The sequence below is a fragment of the Haemaphysalis longicornis genome, unplaced genomic scaffold (assembly GCF_048455015.1).
Source record: "Haemaphysalis longicornis isolate Haplotype H1 unplaced genomic scaffold, Haemaphysalis longicornis Haplotype H1 scaffold_17, whole genome shotgun sequence".
In the NCBI taxonomy this organism is placed as follows: domain Eukaryota; kingdom Metazoa; phylum Arthropoda; class Arachnida; order Ixodida; family Ixodidae; genus Haemaphysalis; species Haemaphysalis longicornis.
The window spans coordinates 3,756,337-3,780,930 of record NW_027526276.1 but is presented as its reverse complement, the minus strand read 5'-3'; the positions used below and the strand labels follow the sequence as shown (position 1 = coordinate 3,780,930).

At 47.1% G+C, this 24,594-nt stretch overlaps 4 protein-coding genes across 6 annotated transcripts in view; 2 read left to right on the top strand and 2 right to left on the bottom strand.

Moving 5' to 3' along the window:
* The window catches only part of LOC144166396 (tubulin-specific chaperone E-like), a 43,573-nt gene extending 36,593 nt beyond the window's left edge, over positions 1-6,980 (bottom strand). The window contains exons 1-3 of one of the 3 annotated variants that reach the window (XM_077695916.1): positions 6,817-6,980; positions 5,537-5,656; positions 2,802-2,886 (exon numbers count right to left, since the gene is read on the bottom strand). In XM_077695916.1, the coding sequence (XP_077552042.1) occupies positions 2,802-2,886; positions 5,537-5,636 (185 nt within the window). In that variant the 5' untranslated portion in view covers positions 5,637-5,656; positions 6,817-6,980. Of the gene's footprint in view, positions 1-2,801; positions 2,887-5,536; positions 5,657-6,197; positions 6,220-6,462; positions 6,608-6,816 lie in introns of those variants that run through there. The other 2 variants (XM_077695917.1, XM_077695918.1) reach the window with 2 other exon arrangements.
* A 97-nt stretch (positions 6,981-7,077) lies between these two features.
* On the top strand, positions 7,078-16,859 carry Mrps10 (mitochondrial ribosomal protein S10). Its single transcript, XM_077695919.1, has 6 exons — positions 7,078-7,261; positions 7,526-7,681; positions 8,578-8,759; positions 10,968-11,076; positions 13,643-13,732; positions 16,401-16,859. The coding sequence occupies exons 1-6, from the start codon at positions 7,232-7,234 to the stop codon at positions 16,485-16,487; spliced, it is 654 nt and encodes a 217-aa protein (XP_077552045.1). The 5' UTR covers positions 7,078-7,231; the 3' UTR covers positions 16,488-16,859.
* A 3,889-nt stretch (positions 16,860-20,748) lies between these two features.
* Positions 20,749-21,524, bottom strand: LOC144166395 (mitochondrial import inner membrane translocase subunit TIM14). Its single transcript, XM_077695915.1, has one exon. It carries the CDS (start codon positions 21,403-21,405, stop codon positions 21,043-21,045), a length of 363 nt encoding a protein of 120 aa, XP_077552041.1. The 5' UTR covers positions 21,406-21,524; the 3' UTR covers positions 20,749-21,042.
* A 1,435-nt stretch (positions 21,525-22,959) lies between these two features.
* LOC144166394 (mRNA cap guanine-N(7) methyltransferase-like) overlaps positions 22,960-24,594 on the top strand; it is a 36,719-nt gene continuing 35,084 nt past the window's right edge. Inside the window, exon 1 of the mRNA XM_077695914.1 lies at positions 22,960-23,105. Within this exon, the coding sequence (XP_077552040.1) occupies positions 23,067-23,105 (39 nt within the window). The 5' untranslated portion in view covers positions 22,960-23,066. The remainder of the gene's footprint in view (positions 23,106-24,594) is intronic.

Genomic DNA, 24,594 nt, shown 5'->3' with positions numbered 1-24,594 from the left:
CATTAACTCCTTTCTCATGAAAGCCACCATGGTCGGGACTTGGGGACAATTTCGTGCAGCGGTAACAAGCTATCACTCGAGCTACCTGCGCCGGCGTGGGCCACTTCGCGGCCGTGGCCGCCGCCTGCACAGCGACCGTGCGGCTTGCTCAGTGGGCTTTTCGTGCCTCCGGCGCGTTTCCTCATCCAATGGTAATAAACAGTAATAGAAACAGAGTGCCTGGAATCGCTGTAGAACTTTGGTCGTGGCCAGCTGCCCGATGAGCTGACAAAATCACGGCGCCTCCGCCGCCAACGATCGGGTCGTTCGTTCTCGAGAGCAGAAGCTCCGCCCTCCGGCCCTCCGATTGGAGCGGCGAGCCGGCAGTGCGGAAGCGGCAAACACAAACTCGTGACGTGTTTGGATGTTGTTTATTTACACTTGCACGTGGTCCTCTGCTGGCCGCTCGGTTGCGTTTCGCACACTTCAAAATTGATTTTAAATATGTTCTAGGCTGTATTCACCGCTGATATTTTGCAGATGATGTATATGTGTTCCCACCAATCTATCTCCGAAGTTATCTCGCCTTCAAAATTTTGTGTCAGTGCCCCTTTAAGAAGGACTTGCTGCTGGGCGAGTTGGCGCGAACTTTGCGACATGGTTTTAGCGCTACAAATGGACGAACACAAGAAAGAGGAGCACCTGTCACGTCCTTGTTCTTGTGTTCGCCCATTTGTAGCGCTAAAACCATGTCGGAAAATGTGCACTAATATCTCGTACACATGCGAACTTTCTCTTTTACGCCACAAATTTAGGCCACTCATTAGGAAATTTTGCACCGAGCTCTGAAAGTACGTTTATGAACCAGGGTATAGATAGGAAAAAGCGGCTCCCTCCAAACTGCACCAATATGTAACAAATACTCTCTGACGCTCACCAACATTGCGACGGAAGTGAAGTGCAATGTTGAGTTGGTGCTTTGGGAGGGAGACTTCCAGGCAGGAGTTTGTACGAGCGATACCATCAATTATGAAAGCTTCTGAGGATTTATTGTTTGTCTCATCGACAATTTATTCCACGAACAGCCCAACATTAGTCACTAACTGTGCAGCAATGCATTCCGGTGAATATTTTGACGAAGCCTTCAAAAGAGGAACAATGCATTTTCCAGGAAGAATGCCGTTAATAACTAGTACTTCCAGTGCATGTGATCCTTGTCAGAGTATTTTTGCTCTTCCACTTCACCATGCAATGGTTTTGTATACAGAGGTAGAACAGAGTGGGGCATGCTGTATTTTAATGGAGCATTCGTCCTGTCAATCATTTGAATTGACTGCTATTTCTACACGGGAAAACATAACGGAATACAAAATTTTTTATGAAACCCACTGCGTCTATTTTGACACTCTAGACATTTGTCATGAGAAATCTTGTTTGGATACAGTTTACCAGAAGATATTTTACCTTAGACAGTATCTAAAGTTATAAAAATGCAGAAACAGAGTTATGCAGTCACCCCGTGAAAAATCCAGTTGAACTTTAGTTCTTTGTCCAAGTTACATGAAAGACGCATGCACATCGACACATGGTTTTTTGTTTTAAGACAATACCCGGCACTTGATTTGTACTTCCCAAACCTTAAACAGTGTTTAACTACATCGTGTTACATCCACTTTCCCTTTGAAAATTTGCTACTAAACAGTCATTTCTGCTCACAAAATAGGCTGCCTCTGACATTTTAATGCCCTGGCAAGGGGAAGTGTTTTCATGACAAAAGTTTACAATAATTCTTTTAACCAGCAGCAAATATGTCGCTGTGGTGAATTATTGAGCCAGACCAAGATATTTCTTTTTTACTTTGCCGGCAACCCACAAAAACCTGCCTGGAAATGACGGTAATCATTGTCGTGATTTCCGCGGTTACCGTCACGAAAATTGCACATCCCCTACTAATCTCGGCCAGATCCACCAGGGATAGAGTGACAACGTTCCACGATGTCGCCACTTATTACCGCCTCGCCCGTCGTAAATATCCTCCTGCCCATCTTCAGCTAACCCGTGCACAAGAACGAATCTAGCGAATTCCACAAACCCTCCTCACCCTTTTAGGGTGGTAGTTTATCCCATCCATGTATGCCCATCACCTAACTGCCCCATGAGTGGTATCCGTGCCACAGTCCCCCACTGCATATGGGGCTGCCCTCTTGACCCCTGCCCTTCAATCCCCTCTGACGAGCAGTGGGTAGCTCTGGTCTGGGAATCCAATCCTCACTCGCGGACAGAGCCTCTGCTGTAATTCATTTTTGCTGAATAAAAGTCCCCCCCCCTCTCTCTCTGCTAATCTCTGAAGAATACTGAAACAGGAAGAGGACACAGGAGTTCCTTGAGGACTGCATAAGAAGCCAATCCCGAGAGCCTACAGACTTTTTATCCTTCCTCCTCCAAAGCGCCATTGCTGCTGTCTAGGAACACGCGCGAGGATCACTTGCTATTTCCGAACTGCGGTCGGCAGGTAAACGTACAGGACTGCCGTTCCCCTAGCCCATCTACACTCAGGACAAACAAGCGCCGAGGACCATCATGCACTCGCATGTGGTGGACTAGAACGCAGTGCCTGAAATCTGGTTTATATTAACATGTCCTCCCCCCTGACTGGCAATGATTCCCAGCCAGAGCGTCTCTCTCTCTCTCTCTCTCTCTCTCTCTCTCTCTCTCTCTCTCTCTCTCTCTCTCTCTCTCTCTCTCTCTCTCTCTCTCTCTCTCTCTCTCTCTCTCTCTCTCTCTCTCTCTCTCTCTCTCTCGCCCTCCCATCTCCCCCTCACCTGGTGTTGAAGTACTGCACCCCGTTGTGGCACCCATTGTGCTTGCCTCGGTGCTGGTCATCCCACTCGATGCCCAGCCACGTTCCTGCAACAGGCATCATCATCATCATCATCATATTTGTGTCCACTGCAGGACAAAAGCCTCTCCCAAGGCAGCAAACATCAGTGAACGCTCTCAGATACGAGCCAAGGCACTGGTCAGGGAACCCTCACAGGCACAGCCATCAAGCCATACGCAGTTAGTGAGCAGGGCCCCCCCCACGTATGGTTAAATCCGACATTGCCCATTGCATCCCCACAAACAGAGTTCATAAGAATCCACTTAAAGGCAATCTCTACCCCGGAAATTCGCCACTAACAAATATATGTACAGTGACGAGGAGGGACAGTGTCCAGAAACGAAATGATTAGGTAGAATTTGAGAAAGGCCCTGTTTAATAAGAAAAGTCGCTGAAGCCACTATTAAGAAAGAAAATGTATATTTACATCACACTGAATTCCTGTTTAACAACAACCATGGTACCCAAGCGGTCATCGTCTTCCTTCTCTTGTCTGTCAGCCACCTCGGCCCGTTCTCTCCCTCTGGACAATGTCTGTTCATCCGATGAACGAAATCTAACAGGCCCTACCAATACAGCCGATGCGGCTTAAGAAACTGCGCATCAGTTAGCTGTGGTTAATCATGCTATGATGGTTTTCTCCTATATGCACGAATTTTATTAACTTTCATGGATTTTTCTCTATGAGGTTTAACACACCAATGCTACGCAGGTGACGAGGTGTGCCATAGTAGTGGAGGGCTCCGGATTAATTTTGACCACCTGGGGATCTTTAACGTGCGCCGAAATCTCGAACACACGGGCATTTTCGCTTTCCGCCCCCATTAGAAAAGCAATCGCCGCAGTCGGGAATCGAACCTGCATCACTGGGCTCAGCTGCACAATTACTGACTTTCATACGTCCAGGTTAGCCGTCGCAACGCCTTCGTTACATACAGGTCACAAACACATTGGCTTCAATGGGGGTGGCTAATCTACTGACCGTAGGAGTGGCAATGGAGAATTGAACTACTTTGTAAAATTCAGGAATTTGTTATATAGAGGTTCGTTACATCCAGGTTTAACTGTAAATGTTACTTGTAGTAGCGAAGATGTGTCGATCCTTTCAGTCGCTGTCATCGTTCAAGAAACACCACTACTCGTTCGAGTGCAAAGGAAAACAACAGGATTTCTTTATGTAGAACTACAGAAGGTTACAGCGTTCCGTCTTACATGCTTTCAACGAACCAACTGCCCCCCGCTCCCTGCCGCCGCGGTCCCTTCTTTCGAGGAAGAGGGGGCTACGTTCCTCGGTGAAACAAGAACCATATGTGTCGTCAAATGTGTTAATGTGTCGTCAAAGATCAAACCAAGGTATTAACCGTTGTGTACAAGATCAAGTTCAGAGCACGAACAACCGAAACATTGAGTACCATGGAGAAAAACAGAGTAAGTCAGCGCTGTGGCTTTATGCAGACTATGAAAACATAATAACTTTGTTTTTGATGTGTTAACAATAATACTGTTTATGTTGAACCAGACGACCAAAACACAAATGTCCTCTTGAATAATTCGAGCTCCATCATCGTATGTGTCGCAGGCCAATGCAAGAACTGTATCATCCGCGTAAAGAAAAATTTTTTATTTCAAAGGAAGATCGCCCAGTTGGTTAACATATATATTAAATAATAAAGGCCCCAGCACAGACCCCTGTGGTACTCCATGGTCTATGGGAAGCGTATTACTACTGCAATTTGCAATACCGACGCATTGAGCACGATCGGAAAAGTAATTATTAAAAAACTGCTTATACGGTCCTCTGAAACCAAAGGTATCTAATTTCCTTAGCAATGACTGGTGGTTAATTGTGTCAAATGCCTTTCTCATTATTATTATTATTATTATATGTAGCGCACGCGGACCCCGCCGACGGTCCCAGTTGACAGCCCTGCGGCAGCACCCGCTTTGCTTCGTCCATTCTCCCGTTTCTGCGGGGTTTTTTTCTTCTTCGCGTTCTCAGACTGAATCCATCGCACATTACTCATACAACTGTACAGTGCACCGCAGCTAAAGGGGCGAAAAGAATTGTTCTGAAATTACACACATGACGAGGCGGAAAGGAAAAACAGGTGATGTCAACGCCCAGCCAAACTGCTCAATACAGCAAAAAACTCCACACAAACCTGAGCCCCCCCCGCACAAAGTACAGCCACAATTCACCACAACAGTTTCACGAAACTAACCACAATCGCCAACATAATTTGGATTAATTTTTTTGCATTTACAATGTAGTTTCTACACAACTGAAAAAGCTGCGCTGAGCAGTGCGAAACAGCGTAACGCCCATCCTGGTTTGTTTGATTTCATCTCGTCTCTTGCACTGTTTTCTACCATGGATGGCACGCATCTTCCCATGCTAGTTTGAACAGTGACCTGAGCGAAGGTTTTAACCGTTAAACTTTTTTCCGCAACACTTTTATCCATATTATTTCTGAATAGCTTTGGACATTCAGGACTTCAACTTCCTGTACGTAGCAAACATTTTCAATAACAGAACAACAGGCAGGAACTGTTATTATGACGGTAACATTGCATAATCTAACAACGCCAGAACTACTTTTCGTAACCTTCCTTTCAGAGCAGCACAAAGTAGATTCACAGAGCCGAAGCAGCGACCGATCGCTCTCCTCCCCTCACCTTTGGTGTCCACTACGGGTCCGCGGTAGCGCACCACGCCGTGGTGTCCGTCGCACGAGACCCGCGTGCCCACGGCCACTTCCTCAGAGTTCTCGCCCATGATCCGCCTTTAGAGCGCATCTGAAATAAACGCGGCAGCACCCTCCGTGAAATGGGTCACGACCCGTACACCCACGGGCTTTGTTTTTGCCCCACCACCCGGGAAAAACTTTCCACCGGCGCCGCCGAGCAGTAAAAACACGGAAACGAAAGACAAGTTCCCACCAGGAGAAAGAGGTTTTTGTTTCGGTTCGTCGCTTTTAACAGCGCGCGGGTGATGTCACGATAGGGAAATGTGCGCGCCTGCTGCTGGAAGTAGCCGCGCCCGCTTAAATGTGTGAAATCACTCGCAAGCATCTGGCAATCGGCGGATCATACGAATCGGGCGACAGACAGAAAAGCTAAATTTGCGGACTTTCCCAAATGGTGACTCTGACATCAGCAGAAAAACTCGCACGACCTATGTCTTATTTCGCGGCAAGACGTGTTGACTGAACAATGCCGACAAAACGGGAGGCATTATTAGTCACACCCACGTACGAAACCACGTTTGACAGTGTTCAGATAAAATCAGCCAGAAATAGAGCACGTGCGATACGGGCCAAACGCGCCAAATAATTACCCGCTTAAACAATGAGCTCATCGACGCCTTTTGAAGCTCATGGCGCGGACTGTTCTCCGTCCGGTTTTAGATCAATCACCCAGACTGCGTGGGTTTTGCGCGCCGCATCGACACGATCGGCGAGAGTGGTTCAATGACAACTCGTTCGCGCGACGACGAGACGGGCCTCCCACACAACGCGCACATGACTTGAGCACCTCACCAGAGACGACGACGACGAGTGAACCACGGTAAAGACGCGAAGCGCAGAGGGGGGGCAACCTACATTTTCTTTTTTTATTCACTTCTCCCGTGGAAAGCGTCCAAATATTGCGGCCTGGGTTAGCGGAGCGCGGTGTCAGGCAGTCACCCGGGAAACAGCGCGGAGACGACACAAAACGCGTAATCAAAAGGCCGATCACGCTTGTAAACACGACACGGCGCGGGGAGAACACACTGTTGCGCAAGCGGCAACAATGAAAGGCGCATCGCGCTGCGCACAATACTGAAGGACTCGCGTTATAATCGCCTAGGTGAAGGTCGCTCGCTGTCGCGGTGGGGGCTCGCCTTTGAGTGTCTTCCGATCTTTCTTGCCCCGATTCAATCAGGGTCGCGTCTGTCACGGCGCGGAACAGCCTACCTGGCCGACGTCGTAGTGCGCAACAGTGCATCTTTGACGGTTGCTGTAGTACGGGCAAGGAAGGACGTGCTGGGAAGAACAAAGAACGTTACACACGACAAGTGCAGCGAAGAAAATACTCAAACAGCTGAGCCAAAATTTCGCCGGAAGAGGAAGTCGTCTTTGCTTGCGCTTGTCGCGACCTCTGGCAGTTAAGAAGGTTTTTATTAGTGGTAGATAAACAGCGTTGCTTTGGGGGCGCTAGCGGTTACACCCACTTCACAAAGTTCTAGACGCCCTTTGCACTCGTAAATCCAGATATTAGTTTAGTTTTCAAATGGCGTCTGCTCGTGTGGGAACAAGCACGTGTTTGGAACGCTGAATTCGCCGCTGTAATGTGCGTTGTGAACCTGCTAGCTAACAGTTAACTCGCGGAATGTGTACCAAAGCTTTCGCAGTAGGCCGGGTACGTGTTTACGTGCTTGCTTTCTTGTTACGAACGTTGATATCAAGCAGCAAGAAGTGACGACTCTACTGCACTGTGTGCGGGAAAACCGCGGGATGATCCGATGCTCCTCAAGCGAAACTAATGAGAACAGTGATAAACAAATCCCAGTGAATTAGTGCAAAAATATTTAAACTCAACTGATCTGACTCGAAGGCTCAGCATGGGTCATGAGCGTAGTGCAGACGGGGCATATATCATGCAGACAACCTCCGTTATTCGCAGGTCCTCGCCGCGGGCGGTTTCCGCAGTGCACTTGCGACGCCCGAAGCCCGGGCTGCCAGCATCATACCGGCGTACCAGCCTCACTGGAACCGCGCCTACGGACGTCGCCAAATTCGACCGTGCTCGCAGGTCGCGGCGAGCCACGCTGCAGAAACGGTAAGCTGCAGTTCCAGCAACCGACTGGCCTGTCGTACAGACAAAAAGCATATAGAAAGGATCGAGTTGCAGGGTTTATTCTAGGCGTTTAAATAAATTAAATGAAGTTCACAAAAAAGAGCGGGCACAAACGATGATGGAAAAATGAAAACAGTGCTTGTTTAGGGCTCCCCTTGGCCCAGTTTTCGGGCTTTTATGCGAGTGAGTGGAATCGTTGCGTAAAAAGCTGCAACTAGAGTTGCTAGCCATTATGACAGCATCCAAATTTCACACACCACGTATGGTTGGTTGCAAACGTTATTTAAACAAGCAACAAGTTTCGTGCTTAACAAACAAAGCTGCGCACCTGGGTTGTGCAAGTAAAAAAAATTATCTGGACCCGCACATATTTTATGAGCCACAGCATGTTGTTCCCCTTACACAGCCTAAAAAAAAAAAATCACAGATGCAAATAAGTGAGTGAAAAGGGCGGCACACGTAAATGGAAATGTTTTAAGTTTTGCCTCATTTTGTTAAGTTCTCTCAAAATAACAAATATGTGTTATAGCAGCTAGGTGATTCCAAACACTGCCACTCTACACTGCAGAAAGTATTGCTAATTTAAACTTGTTTTATGGCACTAAGCTGGTATTAACCCATTTCCCCATCGCAACATTCAACGTCGATGGATGGGGCTGTTTTTGTCAAAACTCACCACAAATGAACCTTGTTCATCCCATAGACATCCCAAGAAAAGATGCTAATGCATGTTAAAGAACATCTTGGTAAGTTTCAATACTGCGCAATTGATAGGGTTAATCCACGACGTAGAATTGCACAAATTTTAGGGGATAGCGGAGTTGGCAATGAAACTTACACAGAAATTTCTCCACTCCATCTGCAATTCTTGACCTTAGGGTGCGACGTTATCAGCAGTGGGGCCCGAGACAGAGGTCAAGGCAGAGGACAGTGGCGAGCCAGACAAGCTGTACAAGACGATCGAGCTTGAGGTCAAAGGCCACGACCCTGCGGTTCTTCGTAGCTACAAGTGGTACGCCATGGAGGCCGCAAGGCTTCTGGACATCACCGTCTCAAGGACGTGAGTCTTTGGGGAAAACTGGGCCAGTCAGGTTGCGAGAGTCTTCTGTCTTGAGTCTTGCACAAATCTATTTAATTGTTGATCCATTACCTAATTACTAAGAGGGCTTACTTCCGTAGGCACCCGAGGGATTTTTTTAGGTTGAGGGCATCACAAGAACCTTGCTAATCATTTTGTAAGGACGGAACGTCCGAATTAGGGTAGGTTTAAAGGTAGATTGGTTGTAATTTTGCGCTTACTGCACCAACTGAGGATGTTGTATGTATGCGTAGTGTATGGTGGTGCTAAGCACAAACAAACTGTTAGGACTGATTTTCGCGCAGAAAAGTGGTGAAGCTGTCAGATAGAGTACTGATAGCAGTACGGCTTGTGGACCTAGTATAGACACTGCAGCAAAAACTTGGGCTGAGAAACGTGGTACTCTTGTTCATCACGGACTACAGCGCATAAGATGGCTTCGTAATGCATAAACCAGAGTAGCAGTTCAGTCCTTGCATGCAGATTTGTGGATGGGAACTTGGGATGAAAACGTGCCAACGGGGGACCGCAAGCAGTCAGTGATGTGCCTAATTTAAGTACTTAAACATGAGAAGTGTCTGAAAGCTATACCATATGACTGGTTTCACGTGTTGTTTCATTACTGCAAAATTTTTCTCATAGTTTTCCGGCTCAAACTGGAAGTACATGCTATTTATAGCACGCAGCAGTCTGACGGTAGCTGTCCCATAAAATAAGCTGCAATTGCAGGAATGCGACAAGTGGCGCATCGCATCACATCAACTTTCTAGTGCACCACATCCATGTAAACGGCGCTAATGCGCTCAGAGAGCGCGTCACATTAATGCGCCAGACAGGGGTGGAGTTAGACGGGTAAGTCGACTTTTGTAGTGCATGTAAACACGAGTGCATCACATTAGGAATTATGTCAACAATAACAGTAAGGCATGCAAACGCAGCTTTGCATTTAAAAACATCTTAATTGGGTGTGAAATGCCAAACCATGCGAGCTGAAAAAAAAAAAGTCAGCTAGGCGTGCCGGAGGCGAGAGAAACGCCGGTTTGCCTTTTATGTGTGACACCGTATGGTGCCAGCATCGTACCAAGGGTAATGCGTTACATGTAAACACTAGCGCATTGCATTGCTCATGATGCGTTAGGAAATGTGACGTGCTACTGTCGCATTCATGTGAACGCGGGTATAGTCCAGTTCAGCACTTTTTTAATGAGTTGCAGCGAGAGATTGGTGCACACCTGTTTGCTTTCAGCTTTGAAATGAAACTAGTGAAAGCATTCGCTGCAAGCAGTTTGAGCGATTCTGAAAAATGGGTGGCAGTGTATGGCCGGTGAAGCTGGGTGGCATTTCTTCAAGGGTTTGATTAGGCAGTGAGAACGGTTGAGTAACGACTCCCGGCTTCAGCATTGTCTCTGCAAGCATTTCTGTTGCTCAGGAGGCCTCAGAGTGATTTTTTTTTTTTTTGAGAATAGGGCATCTACTGCTCTTGGACAAAAAAAAGTGGGGTAGGTTCGCCGCAACAACAGGCAGAAGAGCGGGACATAAAAAAAAGTGCGTCGACACACCTTCCTCCACGTCTGCAGTGATGTCTTTCACCCTCATTTTATTGCGCCACACGTATCGGCGAAGCAGCGTGATGCGTGAATACCAGCTGGAGAGGTAGTAATCTCGTGGATAGTGAGTACATCTGCCACCCCAGGTAAGGGTAGCAAAGCTTGGGGGCATGCGCAGCACATGGATTACTTGTTTGTCCCAGCAACAGGGTATTTGAATCTGGTCAAGGGTCCGTATACCTACCCTTGTACAGCCTTGTTTCTCGGACTGTTTGTCACAGAAGCAGCCTTCCTGGTCTGTGTTGGATCTTCTAAAAAAGTACCCGCCGCGGTGGCTCAGTGGCTAAGGCGTTGCGCTGCTGAGCACGAGGTCGCGGGTTCGATTCCCGGCCGCGGCGGCCGCTTTTTTGATGGAGGCGAAAAGCAAAAACGCCCGTGTGTACGAGATTTCGGCGCACGATAAAGATCCCCAGGTGGTCAGAATTAATCCGGAGCCCTCCACTACGGCGCGCCTCATCGTCTGCGCTGCGTCGGCGTGTTAAACCCCACAATCAATCAATCAATCTGTTCTAAAAAAGTGGCACACACGCGCTGTGGAAGAAGAGTGTTGCGGCAACCTCCTTCCTTGTCCCTTTTTAAACAGGTGGGAGCCCGAGCGAGCGCACGAGCGGTGGACTCTGCTCAAGGCCCCGTTTGGCAAGAAGAAGCACATGGTCCAGTACGAGATGAGGACGCACTTCCACGTCATCGAGGTGCGCACCTCAGTTCTTTTTTTTCTTCTTCTTCTTCTTTTTGCGGCCTCATCTGTCCACTGCAGCACAAAAGGCCTTGCCTCTGTCCTTCCAGCCGATCTGGTTTTGCGATGCTTTACTTTTGTATTCATTGCCTCGGAATTTTCTGGTTTAGCCTCTCCATCAAGTCTTCTTTGCTTAATTAAAGAGGTAGTTGGTTAGATGAGGAACAAGAAAGCTTCAGGCAGCTCTGAAAACTTTTTTGCATTCGGGGGAGCGAACAGAGCCACTGACTGTGCCTGCAATGAGTTGGTGGCCCCTGGCAGTTCACTGCTCGGTTCCAAGCGATGCACCAAGCTTCTGCAGCTTCAACGTCTACTCTCATCGCACTACATTCAGCCATGCACTTTGTAATGCCCGTGATGGAACTGAATAAACGAACCAGAGGGTTATGTAGGATATGTTCACTGAATCCCAGAGTTTTTTTATTCGTAATTTTAAATGTATTTCGCTTGTTTGTTTGTTTTTTCTTGGGGAGGGGGGGGTAGAGGAGGGTGTAATTTTATTTTCTATCCTTATGGTTCTCAGTGCTTTTATTTTTTGTGTGCGTTCGGCTTTGCCTAGAATTAAACCCTGTATGCACCACTGCAGGGTAGGTGTATGTTGACATTCAGTACTTGAACAAGCACAGTGGAAAAGGCTGATGGAGTTATACAAAAGTGCAGGATAGTGGGGTGCACTTGAATAATCTCCTGTTTAATGGCTCGAAGCGTGAGAAACAAGTCCGCACCAGAGCGCCAGGTGGTGACAGAAATTTCGTGTGCGTCACCTTCAGCGTTTTCTTTATTTACAGCTGTAACGCAGATGTGCATGATAAAATAGAAAACTAATTTGTTCGCGTGCGCATGTGTGTGTTTGTTGTGTGTCTGTGTGACAGCAGATGGCTAAGACAAAAGAAAGGGCACTGCGTAAGAATGACCAGTTCCATGTGTGCACTTTTGTGCATGTTATTGCTCAGGGTTCGCACAGGTCCTTGAAAACCTGGAAAACCCTTAAATTTAGAAGTGTCAATTTTAAGGCCTGGAAAGTCCTGGAATTTTTAAACGGTCCTTGAAAACCCTTGATTTTTCTGGAGAGAACCAATGGCCCTGTTTTTTTACAAGAATTTAAAGTGTTTGTCGTGGATTTTAGTTGTTAACAAATGTAAAGAAACATTCTAACAATCAGGTTTTAGTGTATTACGTGAAATTACAAGTTTGGAGAATTTTCATATTACGAAACCACATTGGGCACAGACACTTCTCAATCCAAACAATGTCACAATACAATCCCGTGAAAGCCGACTTCTGTTCTCTATCTTGCATTTTCCATCTAGTCTGTGGACGCTCGCTCATTGCATGTGTGCTGTGCCTCATACGCTCCGTCTGCGTTTGCTCTTACTTGCAAATGGTGTGAAAGCCGACTTCTGTTCTCTATCTTGCATTTTCCATCTAGTCTGTGGACGCTCGCTCATTGCATGTGTGCTGTGCCTCATACGCTCCGTCTGCGTTTGCTCTTACTTGCAAATGGTGTGAAAGCCGACTTCTGTTCTCTATCTTGCATTTTCCATCTAGTCTGTGGACGCTCGCTCATTGCATGTGTGCTGTGCCTCATACGCTCCATCTGCGTTTGCTCTTACTTGCAAATGGTGGACGTGTACATAGTTCGTCCTGCCTTGCAGCAACAATTTCTGATTTAATTTTAGCTGATACTCTTGCTGACAAAGCAGGCGATGCAGGCAACATTAATGATCTTAAAATCAAACAGCCTGAGCAAAGCACCAAGAAAAATGAAAAAGCTCTAAATACCAACCATGAAATAAAAAATAAAGCTGGGGGGCTTTCACGAACCCGTTAGCGCCTATCTAAATGTTCACTAGTGTGCTTAGGTATTGTGCAATAAAAAACTTTTGCATTGTGTTGGAAAAGTTATAAATAATCCCAGATGAAACATTAGATGGGGACCTTGAAAATGTGTTTTCTGGTCCTTGAAAGTCCTTGAAAACCCTTGAATTTTTGCTTTTGAAGCCTGTGCGAACCCTGTTGCTGTCACTGTCTGGCACTGAACTAAGCTGGCTGATTAACGTGGAGGGACTGCATAGCAGACGGTGCTCACACGGCGTCCTCATTTTGCACACGCAACTGCCCTCGCCCAAATCTTGCACCACGATGAGGCTCTGGCCCACCCACCAGTTGGCACTCCCGCAATAGCATTAAAAAGGTCATGCAATAACATTGGTTGAGACTTTTGATGGCGAAGAAGACGACGCAGGCATCGAGCTCAACAGACGGGTACTCCGGAAGGAGACGATGACTAGGAGAGGCAACAAAATGGCTGAATATATGAACGGTTCTCTGTAGAAAATGTAAATATGTTGGCTTTTCTTTGACGATGGCCCCCTCGACGTTCTTCCACAAATTAAACAGGTCGTACACTCCCATTGCAAATGTTGTCGCATTGGTTTGGCTCCCATTCGCACAGCGTCCTGTGCCTCCACCCTCTCCCGTTTCTTGCTCCCTCACTTGTGTCGTGTCTGCCGTGCGTGCAGCTCAAGAGGCTGACGGGCTCCACCGCGGACACCTACCTGGAGTACATCCAGAGGAACCTGCCCGAAGGAGTGGCCATGAAGGTCACCAAGGTGAGAGGGAGGAGATGGGCCCTGAACAAGCGACCCCCCGTGTTACCGGCACTCGAGAGCACAGGGTGCTCAAAGCGCCTGAGAAGACAGAGCAGAAGTTTGCTTCGTCAGAAAGACTCGTTTGTGCCAGTAACAACGATACTACAAGTTTTATCCCAAACTTCGCACAAATAATCCAGATATTGAAGGAAAGAAATGAGGCCCACCTACTTTTGGGAAGCATTTCTGTGACGGCGCGGAATCTTGTTTGTACGATTGGTTGCTTCCATTTGTGCTGCTGCAAAGGAGCATCACTGTAGTGGGTCCTCCAGTTCCGTTTGATTGTATCACTTGAGCGCCAACGCGCAGTTAACGCAGTGATAACCGTGTTCTTAGCGCTGGGCCACATTACGCCATCGCTGTAATGTGAAATCTAAAAGTTTTTCTATATTTTTTGCGCTTTTTTCGGTTAGGAAATGTTTTCCGTAGCTGGTGTGGAGCTGAGAGAGCCACCAGAGGCTAGTTCCCTCAAGCTGAACAAGCTTGAACTTTGTCTTCACGCTTCCTTTAGTAACACAAGCACACTGGCTTGTGTCATAAGCACCGAGTGACGTGCAAGCAATATGACATGCCCTCTACTTGACGTTGTGTTCCATTACATCAGTTCCCACCAAACCGTGTCGCCCGTTCCCGGGAGGCTGTTCCCCAGTTACTACTTGCGAATGGATCAAAGTAACTAAATACAGTAGAATCTCGATAAACGGAAATCGCTTAAACGGAACTGTAGCCTGTAAGTTGGTTGGATTTGTATTCAGATAACGTAAAAAAACTTGTGTTAATCGGAACTGAAATATCGGCGTCACCGTGTAAACGGAACCAGAAATGGAACTTCTTGTTAAACCCATTGTCATAAGAATCAGCTTTTTACGGTTCCGGCTGTTTCGTTTTTATTTTTGTTTTTTCGTCCTTTTTTTTTTTTTTTTGCCTCTTAAGCCTCGTCTCGTTAGTGGTCAGCCCTGTTAGCGCAACGAATTCAAAATCGCCGTTCTTGTTTCATTCGTTCAGTCTCCATTCGAGACGCCGAGATTACAGGGCTCAGCTCCTGCCGCCTCGTTCGTGCCATCGTGGTGCTATTCGCGCTTTGTTACCGCGTTGCCGTATTTTAAATTCAGTGGCCTGTGAGCACTCGCGAAGTTGAGGCCTCTAGCCTCCATGAAGATGCAGTTGCAAGGACTCAAACAAAAATAATTGATGCATTTTGTAGTGCACACAACTTTGTGAATGCGGTGCCTAAATCTCTGGCAGTTTTCTTGGTTTCTGAAAAAGTATCAGCTACGTGCACCTTCTAGTGCTCAGAGTTCCATGAAATGGTATTAAGAGTGTGTACGCACATAAATTTGCACTTTCACACTTCTTTCTCAGTAAACGGAAGTCCTGTGAAACGGAACTAATTTTGTCGGTCCCTTGAAGTTCCGTTTATCGAGAGTCTACTGTAGCTTATAACATGAAGATTCAACACACCTGGCATGCTGCTCCAAGCAGCTGCATGTGGGGCTGTCCACAGTTCACTTTCTGACAGTGGGACAACTTATTAAAAAACATGCCTACGAAAAGGGGTGTAGAAGGACACTTTTTCTGTTGTTTAACACTGTACTTTGCACACTGATTCCAGTGTCACCGATTTTATTCCAAAATTCTGATAATTAGGCGAGGTAACAAGCAAGTCAAATGATCCATCAGCTTCCAAGCCAAGCACCTTTGATGTCACCAGTGCTAGTTTATGCAGTTGGCACCTTTTTGCAGAGAAAAACAGAATTGCGAGTCTGCAAAATCGGATAGCACGTCCTCTAGTCTCTGTTGGATTGCATCACTTGGATGCTGGAATGCGCTTCGCATAAAATTAATGCTTTGCCATATTTGGAAAGTTAAGTATGTTGTGTCATTTCTGCTGAATGGCGGTAAATTCAAATATTTGTTGTTACAGTAAAATCCCGTTACAAGAGACACTGTTACAAGGGACACTTGGTTGTAAGAGTTTCCTGTGTTTCCTGTGTTAGCAACATTGCTTACAAGAGGCCTTGGTTACAAGAGACACGTTTCTTGGGTCCCTTGAATGTCTCTTGTAACAAGTTTTTACTGTATTTCTAATTTTTTTTTTCTGGCATGAAACAACGTGCTTTGCTGCCCGATATGAGTCGCACTACTTACAAAGAGTGCATTTCTTTTTAAATAAAAGAAAGAAGACACAAATTCCCACTTCAGTAACCCTCAAAGGATAAACAAGATTATCAGACATTTTGCAGCTCCCACAGCTTTTATTTGGTGTTAAAAGATGTTGGAGCGAGCTATTAAAGGTTGTGTTTTTTCACTTCCATTTCCTACAATTTGTGTATGTGCATGTGTGGGTGATGTGAAAAGAAATGTCACAAAGAATCGCATGTCACAAGTGGCAGAGCCGTGTACCGACACCATCTAGCTAGAGGTATAGAAGCTATCATATAATTGGTTTCTTACCTATCTAGAACAATATGTCTTCAGACGTTGATGCGTGAACTATCAGTTTTCCTATGAGTGTCCCTTCAAGAAATCAGCCAATGCTGCTTGGTTTTTGCTTTTTTTTTTCTTGGCTAGAGTGATGTGGTAATAGGTGAAGCTTTTTGGTTGATCATTTTGACTGTTCTCTTTGCAGACGACCCTCGAAAGGCTTCCAAGCTACATCAAGCCTCCAGCGGGCAGCAAAGAAGGCACAAAGGCTGCGACCCAAGATGCAGCGTAGAGGGCTTTCGAGAAGTTATGTAGTTGTTGCATCATGCTGGTAGTGAAAGTGGGTTGAGTCTGCGTCTGTTCAACTTGTTTCGCAGACTTAGCAAATGCAGTCCCATCTTATCTCTAAAACTCAGTCGTACGACAAGATGCTGTACTGAGGGTTGCTTGGCACCTCAGCACTTCATTACACCTCTCTCTCTCTCTTCCTCTTCCCCTCATGGGGAGTGTTAAAAGGGCCCTGAAGCTGCTGCCTATGCCTAGAAATTCACAAATTAGAAGTTCTCTCTCTCATATCGCTTGTGTTTTGTGGTGTAATGGTGTCATAGATCCTGACTATGGCAGTGCTGTTGTCGAACCGTGAAATAAACCTGGAGCCAACCTAGCGAAGGTTTCAAGATGCAGATATTTGGTGCTTTCGCAGTCCTGTAAATCAGTTTTCTTTTCCGGAAACCTTTAAAGTGCCTCGACTGCTTATGTCATCGAGCAGAAAATGTGGCAGTTGTGACTCGCACATATCCTTGCATATTCATCACTCCGACCAATGAGACGGGCTGCAAATTGTCACACCTAGTGCGGAGCACGTGTAAAGCAGGTACAGTCTTTGTCAAAATTTTCTAGGCCACGGCTAAAGTGCACAGGCCCACATGCCACAAAAAATTCAACGTACAAGCTGACGTCTTGAGCGAGGCTAAAACGTCTTATGGCGGAAACCTAAAAGAAAACACCTTTCTTGCTGTCATAAAACCATTTTGTTGAAGGTGAAAGTTAAGCTTATGCTTTGAATTCTTTGTGGTCCGGAAGGCTTAGGTTTGGTCTAGAAATTTTGACAAAGGCTTTGCATTCTTTTGCTGGTTCAGTTTAGTGTGTCGTTTCTTTTACAGAGTTTTCTACATCTCACTCACAGTGTCTCTTTGTGGTCCAGTAGGCTTAGGTTTGGCCTAGAAATTTTGACAAAGACTTTGCATTGTTTTGCTGGTGCAGTTTAGTGTGTTGTTTCTTTTAATTAAAGCAGAGCTTTCTACATCTCACTGACGGTGTCTGCAGTCCATCTCAAAACGCACTGCAGGAAAGCCAGCTTTCTCGGACTACAAATGATGATCGTGGGTGAAGTGAAAGGGGGGAAAAATGATTCCTGTGGTCGGAGTCGAACGTGGGTCCCCCACTTCATGGAGCCGATGATTATCCAATTCACCATTCCAGCACAGTCGAAGTTTAAAGCAAAGCTTTCTACGTGTCACTGATGGCGTCTGTAGTCCGCCTCAAAACCCACTGCAGGAAAGCCGGTGTCCACCTGTAAAGTGTACTCTGCCTCAAATACACTCTTTCACAGGTGAAGCCTGCTTTAGGTTTTCGTATCAATAGATGAATCCCTCACAAGAAAGCTTCACGTTAAACCATCAACATGGCTAGTCGGAGGGCTGCGTCATTTTGCCCTCCGTATCCCTTGGATTTTCGCCGAAGGCATTTTGTTGTATCTATGGTGCGCCATGAGTAGCAAACTTGCCAAGCCCAACTATTGGCTCTCCATGTGCAGTAGTCATCGTCAAAATTGTCAGATGTCGGTTGCTACCCTTTCCCCTCAAAAAACAATAAAAAATGGACAAGTTGAGATTGTAGGGTGTCTGAGAACTTGTTGACGAAGCCACCCTTGCCCTGGTTTCGGTGGCAGCTACTGGCAGGATCTGCCCTCTGCAGAACTTGCAGGTGACCTTACCACATCTCAGCGCTGTTGCTTTGGTTCGGACAGGCCGTCTCCACCTCAGATGTCGCGTCTTGATGTTCCAAGGCAATATGCTGCAAACCTGTCTTGCAGGACCAGCTTAAGACAGCAGGAGCTCTGTGCAGCAATTTGCAGGCATGGTATGCACCAAATGGCAAAAAAATTTGCCAGGTCTGTCAAACTCGTGATCCACAAAATTTGAGGGTGCCTGTAAAGCCACACACAAGAAGCTTGCAACTGGCAACCAGCTCTCAAGCGCAATTTCCTCTAAAAACATAGGCGGGTGAAACTAGCGAGTAAATGTGTCCCGTTAATAAGGAGAAATTACATTTGGTGGGGCTTGAGCCCAAGCTTTCAGCGTCAGAACCAAAGATGGCCTCTTAATTAACCAGGGAGGCCGAACAAGAGGCTGCTTTGAGCCGTTCAAGAAACTATCAGGAGTGTTTAAAGATAACCAATGGATGGCAATAGGTGTTTACAGAAAGTGCAGGTTTTGTACCCATCTGAGAACAAAATGTCGGCGTAATGTTGACTAAGATGCTAAATGCTCTCCTCACTGACAAAAACCTTTGCAGTGTGCTTTACAGCACAGCCAATTTTACAGCCTATGTTGCATAAATGTACTGCTGTGTAGAGTTCTTAATAGGAGACTTCAATAACCTTGTAAGAATCCCAGCAGGAACAAAAAAATTTCAGGCCATTGCAGAAGGTGTGTTACCACATTTGGCAACATCTTCGGGCCAATTTCTTGGCACCAGCCCAATTCACCTGCCACTAAAAGTCTCACCACTTGTGTCATCTCCTGCAGCTAGCTGTCTGCCAATCCGCCGACAAAGAAGGGCACCAGCGAAGCTGTGAGATGCCACTAGCCAGGTCACGCCAGGTAAACTTCACTGCCAGTTGCTGACTCAAAAGGGTCGATTCCTGGAAGAGTAGTTGCAAACCCCTCCCATCAAACACTGGCAAGGAGTCCTTGCACCCTGGCAGCATTTTCTGCCAACTTTACGGCTTGTTCTTGTAGGGGTGGTCCTTGGTCGCTGAGCAAAACGGCCTCCCATTGCTTACTGCTAGTGATGGCTATGTGCGTGCTTAACGTGGAGGATCTTTTGAGGGAAAGCCCACACCATGTGCATTAGGAAAGAGAAGGAAATTCTGCACCATTAACATGCTCCAGAGTACATCTGGAAAGTTGTGGTGAAACAGTACAGGCTGTGCGAAAGTGTTAGGTCAAAGCAACTCCACCTGATGTTGCTGTATGGTTTGTGGACGACTCTGCGATCCACTGCTCATGCGATGTACAGAAGCTAGAGCTATGCAATTCAATACAGGCATTCCAAACTGATTGCGGCATTTCCATTCACTGCAATACGAGAGCTGCTGCTTGTGTGCTACTCTCGAGAAAAAGATTGAGGGTAAACCTATTTACTGTTCACAAAAATTTTCATGCACTTGAAATGCACTCTAGGGAAATGAGAGCTGCAAATCGCCTGGACAAGTTTTCGTTGAACTTAAAGGCCCTAGAAAAACTTCCAGCCAGGAATTGGTGCACCTTTGCTGAATCAAAATTTGGGCCTCAGTGAAAGGAATGCCATCATTCTTGCTGCAATACTGTCGATCAAAATGAAAAAGACAGTTGTCCAGGTCTCTTGCTTTCAGCCACCCAATCAAGATGGCATCAGTACGCAATGCCAACTCTGCTCGACCTCACATGGTCACCTTGGCAAGCCCGCATGCGCGAAACACCAACCATAGCTGCAAAACACATTTCCTCCCCCTTCCATTCCGTATTTTCTTTTGTGTTCGGCATGCCAGCACCCACATTTCCCCGACGACACTCAAGCCTGGAGATTAGGTGAGCATCAAAAAAGCTGTACTTAGCCCTTCATTAACGTTCTATGGATACAATTGCATTACTCCACAGAATGCCAGCAACAGCAAGAGGCCTGGTCCTTGCTGGCAACAATGCAGCCCTGCAACAACAGATACATTGCTTGCAGAAAACCAGGTGATCTCAACACTGCTTACTATGCCAATGACCTATGTTTGCTGATCATTCAAGCAGCAGCAGAGATGGTGCCCCCTCTCACACCAAGATGTGTGTGTACCGTCAGAAGGCCCATGTTATCCTCTACCCCCACCTCATGATGAACCACTCTGCTTCACAAAGCAAGAGGAGCAGCAACTCGACGCCAGCAACATTTATCCCCGCAAATGTCACTCATTTTTGCACAGGAACTAAGACCCTGGGTGCTGTAAGTGAACTGACCCATACCACAATGGTGACATAACAGTGAGTGTCTCCATGCTACACTTCAACTGCTTCCAAAATTTGAAAGCTAAAAGTGCAGCTGTCTACCTGCAAGTAGTACGGAATCCTACACATTTCAGTGCATGCAGCTTGAACGACTTGCCAGTGCACTTCATCCGAAGGGCAGCAGTCGCCCCAAAACACGACTAGAAACCCCCACCACCACACCACTCGGCGTTGGCGACCTAGTAAATCCACCGAGAATACTATTACCTCTACCGAACGTGAACGAAAAAGCACGTGTCGACGGGTTGCATCAGAACGCGCTCTTTAATGCGTGCATTGCGCAATGCGAGTGAGCAGCGCGGCACAAGCCCGCTCGCGGTTTAAGCTGCTGCCTTTGATGACACAGCAATGATGCAACACTTCGAGCGCATTTCCGCACCGGCTAACTACGATCACACGAACTCTTGAGCGTATCCTCAACTGGGTTTCCGTTGTTCCGCCAGTCTGGCCTCACCGCAGCAAACTACCGGCCAACGGTGCAGAACACAGCACACGCGCACTAACAACTACAAAACAGTCCCTTTTTCGCTTTCAATTGGACTGAGGCTTTCCGCTCTCCAGCAAGTCCTTGGCTTCGTTGATCTTGGCGGCCAGGTAGGGCGACCCTCCGCGGTCCGGGTGGTTGAGAAGCATGATCCTCTTGTGGGCGTCTTTTAGTTTGGACTTGCTGGCGGAGGGGCTGACGCCGAGGATGAGGCCGGCTTCCCGCTTGCTCATCTTCATCTCGAACCCGCCCTTGTAGTACTTGGAACCGGCGAACGACTCGGCGCTGGGCAGATTCTTCAGGCTCTCCTGCAACGTCTTGGACCAACCCTTCGAAGAGCGCAGTAGAGCGCGGCCCGTGAATCCCACGGCGGCTAGGGCTAGTCCAGCGGCGATTACACTCGAAGACATTTCGGAGTTATGCTCCTTTTGTTTAGCTACTCTTATGACAACAATAACACAATCTTCAAACCTCAGAACATCGTGAAGAACACCGGCACATGCTTGATGACATGATGAAATGCACGCGATTACGAGCTTCGGCTTCGGTCGTGGATGGCTACAATGCAAACCCGAAGTCAGTAAAAAAAAAAAAAATATCAGGTCCATAATCAGGTTCAAAGAAGAGTAAATGAAAATGTGGCGCCGTCGCAGACTACAAACTCAAACAGATACACTGCACAACCTATTTAATAGAGTTATTCAATTTATTAAAGAACTGAAAAGTTTGGGCAGGCCGAGAGGACATTGGCGCTGCGGTTGCTGCGGTCGCTGTTGCTCCGGTTGCTCTCTGTCAATTTGTAGGTTCTGCCAGGCCTCTCAAGCTTGGACGTTCCCTGTCTTCCCTATAGGCGGCGTAAAAATCGACGCCCCACATGACCAACCTAAAGCGCTGTTTTCGACCATCAAGCCCACCAGACGGCGCAGGCAAAATGTTACTTTTGGTATAGAATACAAAACATTCATTCCGTGACTCAAAGAGCCCACACAGTTCGCTTACAATGTGTTATTTAAAAATACTATTAACAAGTTCCGCATCAAACATCCGTTGAGCAAAAATGTACGCAACTTTTTACGAACAGCCGACTGGTGCACCACCTCGTTTCTGAATTCGCAACCACAAAGCCGCCAATTCAAATTGAAACCGCTGCAACGGCCGACCGTTTCAATGTGCGCGGAGCACCGGTTTCGTGACTGTTATTGCTGTTATGTGCTTTTGCGTCCATCAGTTGTTGAGAGGACTGGCAAAACACGGGAATTGAGTGCTTGTGGAATGACAAATGTGGGAAATTCCGCATCGGAAGGCAGCTGTCGAGGCCAGAATATTCGATTCTTCCAACAGAAGGTGAGTGTTATGCACTCCGCTAGAAAGACGGTGCAAAGGAAACCGTTGTCGCCGTCAATACTTCATTTGTGCCCTTCGTTCGAAATCTTAGCGCAAGTGAACGAGTTGTTATGGCAAAAAAAAAATGTTGTCACGAAAGCGACGTACAATTACAGCGAGCGAAATGAAATGATGTCCTGGCCTCTGTAAACTTGCGGATGTCAATAAACGATTTGTTCTCACTTGCTGCTCACTGTGGTCTGTGCCAGTCGAGGCCATCTGGTCACCTGGCGTAACATCACTTCACTAGCGCGGCGCAAGTAAACACGCGACCAGCGTGCCAGCCAGGAGCCAGCAGGAGCAGCCACGGCCGGACTCGACGCCCCTTTCGCGCGCGGGAGGAGGAGAGTCGAGTCCGGCCGTGGAGCAGCGAGCCGGCGGCCGCCGTGCGAGGGCAGCCATGTTATTAAGGAGCTCAAGCGGCCTGTGCAAAAAGCATCCGCCATGTTTACAAAGCCGTGTTTACAGCGCCATCAAGCGGGCGTACTGGGTAGTTCACGACGCCGCCACTACGCTTTTTCTGGCACTACAGGCAAAGCTAGACCTTTGCTTCTCTAAAATCCTCCCTGTTCTGTGGTTCTGCTGGTTCTGTTCTACCGGGTACCACGATTTGCAGTCAAAATCATTCCTGTTTTGCACTGCCGTGCCCAATCGTTGTGCCAACCACAACGTTCGTTGCCTGGCTGTCATGTCCGGGGTCCCAACGACAAACAGCGAGACATCAGAGGTAAAAAACAGACCGTTGTCCCTGATGTTGCTGGGCACGAGAACTAAGTTTGTTGTTTAGTTACCATTCGCACTGTAAATGCATCATGCTCAGTGCAACCGGAGGACTGCAAAAAGCAAAGCAGTCATCCATCCGTTTACTCCTGGAATCAGTAAAGAGCAAAGCGGAGAATCACAACCGGTACGACGACTGGTGCATGGTCGGTGCACCTGCGCATGCGTGAAAGTGGTCTCGCCGCCGCTGCGCATGCGCGAAACGTAAACCGGTTTACCGTTATTTTAGAACTCTCTGTTACTGGGCTACTTTTCAAAAATTTGAGGAATTCATCTCGTCTCTGGTAAATTTTGTATATCCAGCTTCTACTTTAGTAAAAACAGTGGCATCAGTTGTGTTATTGTATTTGAAACGTGTCTTTGTATGCCTGCAATGTTGCATAGTTGTTTTGTCTCATTTTACATGTTTAGCTCCCATTGTGGTATACGTACCATGTGTAGTCAATAACGGTTCTGCCACCATGGGAATATCTTTTTTGTACTTGCAATGCCAGCTACTGCCTTGTATTTAATGCGGAGTAGATGGGTATCTGAACTGCTGTGTGCAGTGTTTTGCCAATGTAAAGCCTCCTAAGGATTTGATATGACAATAGGGACCGGGCGGCCGTTGTATGGCACCACCGTCGTTTCAGCGAACAGCGCCGCCCGTGGCGAACCGCTCGTCAGTGGAATGCCGGTGGCGGTCAGCGCAGCGTAGTTTTGCATGGTTTTCCGTCGTTTTTCTGCGGTGCGGCTTGCAAAGCGTATGGAACCCCACGTGCATTCTTCAGATCGGTAAATCTTGAGCGTGGATGTGACGTTTACGAGGCATGCCATGTGTGTTATTTACGCCCATACTCAGTATTTACAAATAGCAGATGACGCTCAATGCGCCAAGCTGGAAGTCAAGCTGGAAGTGAAAGTCGTTGCTTCATGCAATTTTTTCATGCCTGCACGCAGTTTCGCGAATCGAGGGGTATATTGCTGCTAAATGCTCCCACAAAGCCGGTGTGTGCAACCGATCTAGGAATGCTGCGGCGCTGGCCTTTGGCAGTTGATGACGAAACGGCGTCGACGTCGTGCACAAGCGAAAGACAAAGTTGGGGGGTGTCTTCGAAGATTTACCTCAAAACAGAAATTGTGACGGACGACGCTTCCGTAACTTCATTACCTACGGCTGAAACGTGTTTAATTTCACAGAAATGCTCTTACTACAGTAATCGGGAATCGTTGATAGAATAAATACCGCATGATAGTAGAACGTTATTGCTTGTCGTGGAGAAGCATTGCTTTACAAGAATTGCAATGGTAGCTGGCTAGTTGGTAAATGGTTTTTCAAAAACCACTTCCTGCGTGGCTGAAGGACACAAGACAGGAGGGTGCCCGAAACCTGTACTCAGCTTCACAACTGAATGCTGCGGTCGGTTTACAAGCTGTCCCCTACGCTTGAAAAATCA